At 54.4% G+C, this 3,086-nt stretch overlaps 1 protein-coding gene across 1 annotated transcript; it reads right to left on the bottom strand.

The window, feature by feature from the left end:
* Positions 1-850: 850 nt before the first annotated feature.
* LOC144122091 (histone H1-like) lies at positions 851-2,034 on the bottom strand. The gene has a single exon (XM_077655613.1). The coding sequence runs from the start codon at positions 1,912-1,914 to the stop codon at positions 1,342-1,344; it is 573 nt and encodes a 190-aa protein (XP_077511739.1). The 5' UTR covers positions 1,915-2,034; the 3' UTR covers positions 851-1,341.
* Positions 2,035-3,086: the final 1,052 nt, after the last annotated feature.

The raw sequence follows: 3,086 nt of genomic DNA, 5'->3' as shown, positions 1-3,086 counted from the left end.
TTTGGAACTGCACAAAACCCCCACTGTGGGTATGTGCCATCCCTTTTGAGGCAACGGTGACGACATTGCCAGGCTATCGCAAAACAAAGTACCGTAGCTACCACCCTATTCATTCTGTAGAAGACATCCACAGACACCTCTCTTTACCTCCATTTTGTAGGGCATTCCTATTAGGCCATAAATGTGGCTTCCATTTAAATGCTTGTTTCGGAATCCTTTCTACTTGGACACATATTGGCAAAAGTTTTTGTGGTCGGAAACTAATAACCGTTTGAATTTTCATTTACCCATCAACCACATTGATTATCAGGAAAAAATGTCTGAATTAAAAATAGCGGCTACCGTCCTTTTCTTCAAAATGAGCTTCACAATGTACCCTGTGGACGAGGTTGACTGTAATGTTGGAGAGGTGGGAAAAAATGCAAGCAGGGGGAGATCTTGTTTTCATTGAACGCAAATATGTTCCAAGCATATGCACCATGCATGCCTGGCTGAATTTTGCTACCTGAAGCATGATTGTGCCCAGAGCTCAAAATTGCTGGGCAGTTATGTTCACAAGCTCCTCCTCCAAGTTTCTGTTGGCCTCTTGCAACCCGACACATACGCAGGAGTGTGGCAACGGTTGTTATTGACGTGTCATATGCAAAGGTGTAGTGGTGGATGCCAAATATAAGGGCTGCTCCTTCCAAGAAAATGTCTCCCACTAGAAGCTGTCCCTGCAGTCTTTGAGCCAAATCCTGTTGTTGTATAACAAAACCACTAAATTAAACCGCCATCAAAAAACGACACATTTTTCTACACGTCCAGCTTCCCTGTTGTGTTCAAAAGGGGCCAGTGATACAGACAAAACTTCTGGTTGTATGCCACAGGGAATGTTAATGTGGGCAAAATGCACGCATTTATATTTCTGCCAACTGGCAGCGCGAGTCTCGTGAAAAGCATGTGTGATGTCAACAAACCTTGATAGACCATGTTGCCCAGGGGTGCCCGCTCTACGCCGTTTGAGAGCGGCCCAGAAATGGTACAAAACGTGCGCACCCGAACTTAGTTGGCTCCTTGCCGACATGAACAGAAATGGGCGGGAAAAGAGGCACTCGTGTTCCAGCTAGCAGGGCGGCTTCGCCACTTTGCACGTAGGACGGACAGCGAAGGCGACGAACGCGGACTCGGAATTTTCCTGGATCGGCAGCGAGTGCTGCCTTGCTGACAAATCGGTGCGCAATAACGAGAGGGACAACGGGTTCAGGGAGCACCGCGTGTGGCACGCGTTTCCGCCATGGCAGACGGCTGGTTGGCCCTAAAGAGGGCCGTTGTGCGTGGGGGGAGCCGGCTCGGAGCAGCTCACTTCTTAGCGGCCTTCTTGGGGGTGGCTGCCTTCTTGGCCGCCGGCTTCTTGGGTTTCTTCGGCAGCGAAGCCTTCTTCTCTGCCTTGGGCTTCTTGGCTGGCGCGGCCTTGGGCTTTTTGGGCGCCTTCTTGGGCGAAGCCTTCTTGGCGGCACCCGCGGCAGCAGCCTTGGGCTTCTTGGCGCGTGGCTTCTTGGCGGCCTTCTTGGCCGGCTTCTTCTCGGCCGCGGCAGCGCCCTTGTTGGCCAGCTTGAAGGAGCCGCTGGCGCCCTTACCCTTGGTCTGGACCAGCGCGCCCGCAGCCACGGCCGACTTGAGGTACTTGCGGATGAATGGCGACAGCTTCTCCACGTCCACCTTGTAGGTGGCCGCCATGTGCTTCTTGATGGCCTGCAGCGAGGAGCCGCCGCGCTCCTTCAGCGCGCCGATGGAAGCGGTCACCATGGCCGACACCTTGGGGTGGCTGGCCGCCGGACGGGGCTTGCCCGAGCTGCGTGGTGCCTTCTTCTTGGGGCTGGTGGGCGCCGCCGGTGCGGCTGCGGGAGCTGCCGTGCTAGTCTCCTCGGCCATGTCGTTTAGTGAACGAAGAAAAGATGCAAGAACGGGCGAAAATGCGACCACCACACACCGCTGCGAAAAAGCAACTGAGCGAAGAGCCGGCGATCACGCGGAAAAAGCGCCGCCGTGGAAAAAGCGCGCTAACCCCCCATTGGCCCGCACAGCGCTGCCGACTAGCCAATCAGCTACGCCGTACGCGGGTCCCTACGATGCTGAAAACGTTGGTGCTGCGAACGCGTCTACAATTTCGAGGCAAAATTAACGCACAAAGAACTTTATCGCACAAACTTGACAACAATATGATGATGCCCCTGACCCTTGGCTTTCCGCTAACGCAAAAATCGAGCATAAACTACGACGGGTCCCAAATCTACACGCGCAAAACTGCAGCCATACCATACTGATACCTATCGCTGGCAAGTTCGTACCCGGTTGCTGGGGCCCGGATTTCGGTGCTTAATTCTCACTCGAGCTGTATACGATGACGTATATCCACAGTTCAATATACAAGGTAAACACTGCGTAAAAATTAGGCTGAAGGTTGTCCGGAAGCGCCCACGAGAGGCCGAAATTTGTGGCTATCGCGCGGCCACCTTGTGCTTCTTGAGTCGCAGTTCGAGTCCGTTTCGGAGGGAATTTCGTTCTTGCGCCCAACATAGATAAGTGAAACATTTACCGACAGTCAAGGGCTACGGTCCGGTAACACCGGAGTAGGTCTTGCGGTCCGAGAAAAGTCCTGGACGGCTTTCAAACAGCGCAGGCCGCATCCGCGTCGCAGTCGCAGCGATGTTTGCGGGCCCGCAGCGGACTAAAAAAACGTCCCATCGGCTTGGTTCGAACACCGGTGCGTGGCTCACGTCCCCTGGATTTCAAATCCGGTGCAGCCGATGCGCTGGCTGCAGCGCGAGTCGTCCTAGAGCGACAGAACGCCGGCCCGGAAACACAAAATCTCGCCCATGTTTGTTCGCGGCCCTTTCGTAGAGCGCGCTCTTCCCGCGAGCTCCCCCACCCTGCATCCTCCCAACGCCCCATCGTGGCGGAAGTTTTCTGTGGTAAGGTTCTAAACCGGTTCTGTCAATAAGAGAAAGCCGGCTTCGGTGCGTGGAGCTTTCGTCAGGGTACTGTGTTGTTTTTCGCCCCCGTTTCTCCTGCCACAGTTCCTACCGCTTTTTTCTCTCTCTCTC

The sequence above is a fragment of the Amblyomma americanum genome, chromosome 2 (assembly GCF_052857255.1).
Source record: "Amblyomma americanum isolate KBUSLIRL-KWMA chromosome 2, ASM5285725v1, whole genome shotgun sequence".
NCBI lineage: Eukaryota > Metazoa > Arthropoda > Arachnida > Ixodida > Ixodidae > Amblyomma > Amblyomma americanum.
The sequence above is the reverse complement of the archived record's forward strand: the minus strand, read 5'-3'. Positions and strand labels throughout refer to the sequence as shown.

What these genes read in the sequence shown, in the direction of transcription:
- LOC144122091 (XM_077655613.1), bottom strand. Translation starts at nt 1,914, where the DNA reads ATGGCCGAGGAGACTAGCACGGCAGCTCCCGCAGCCGCACCGGCGGCG.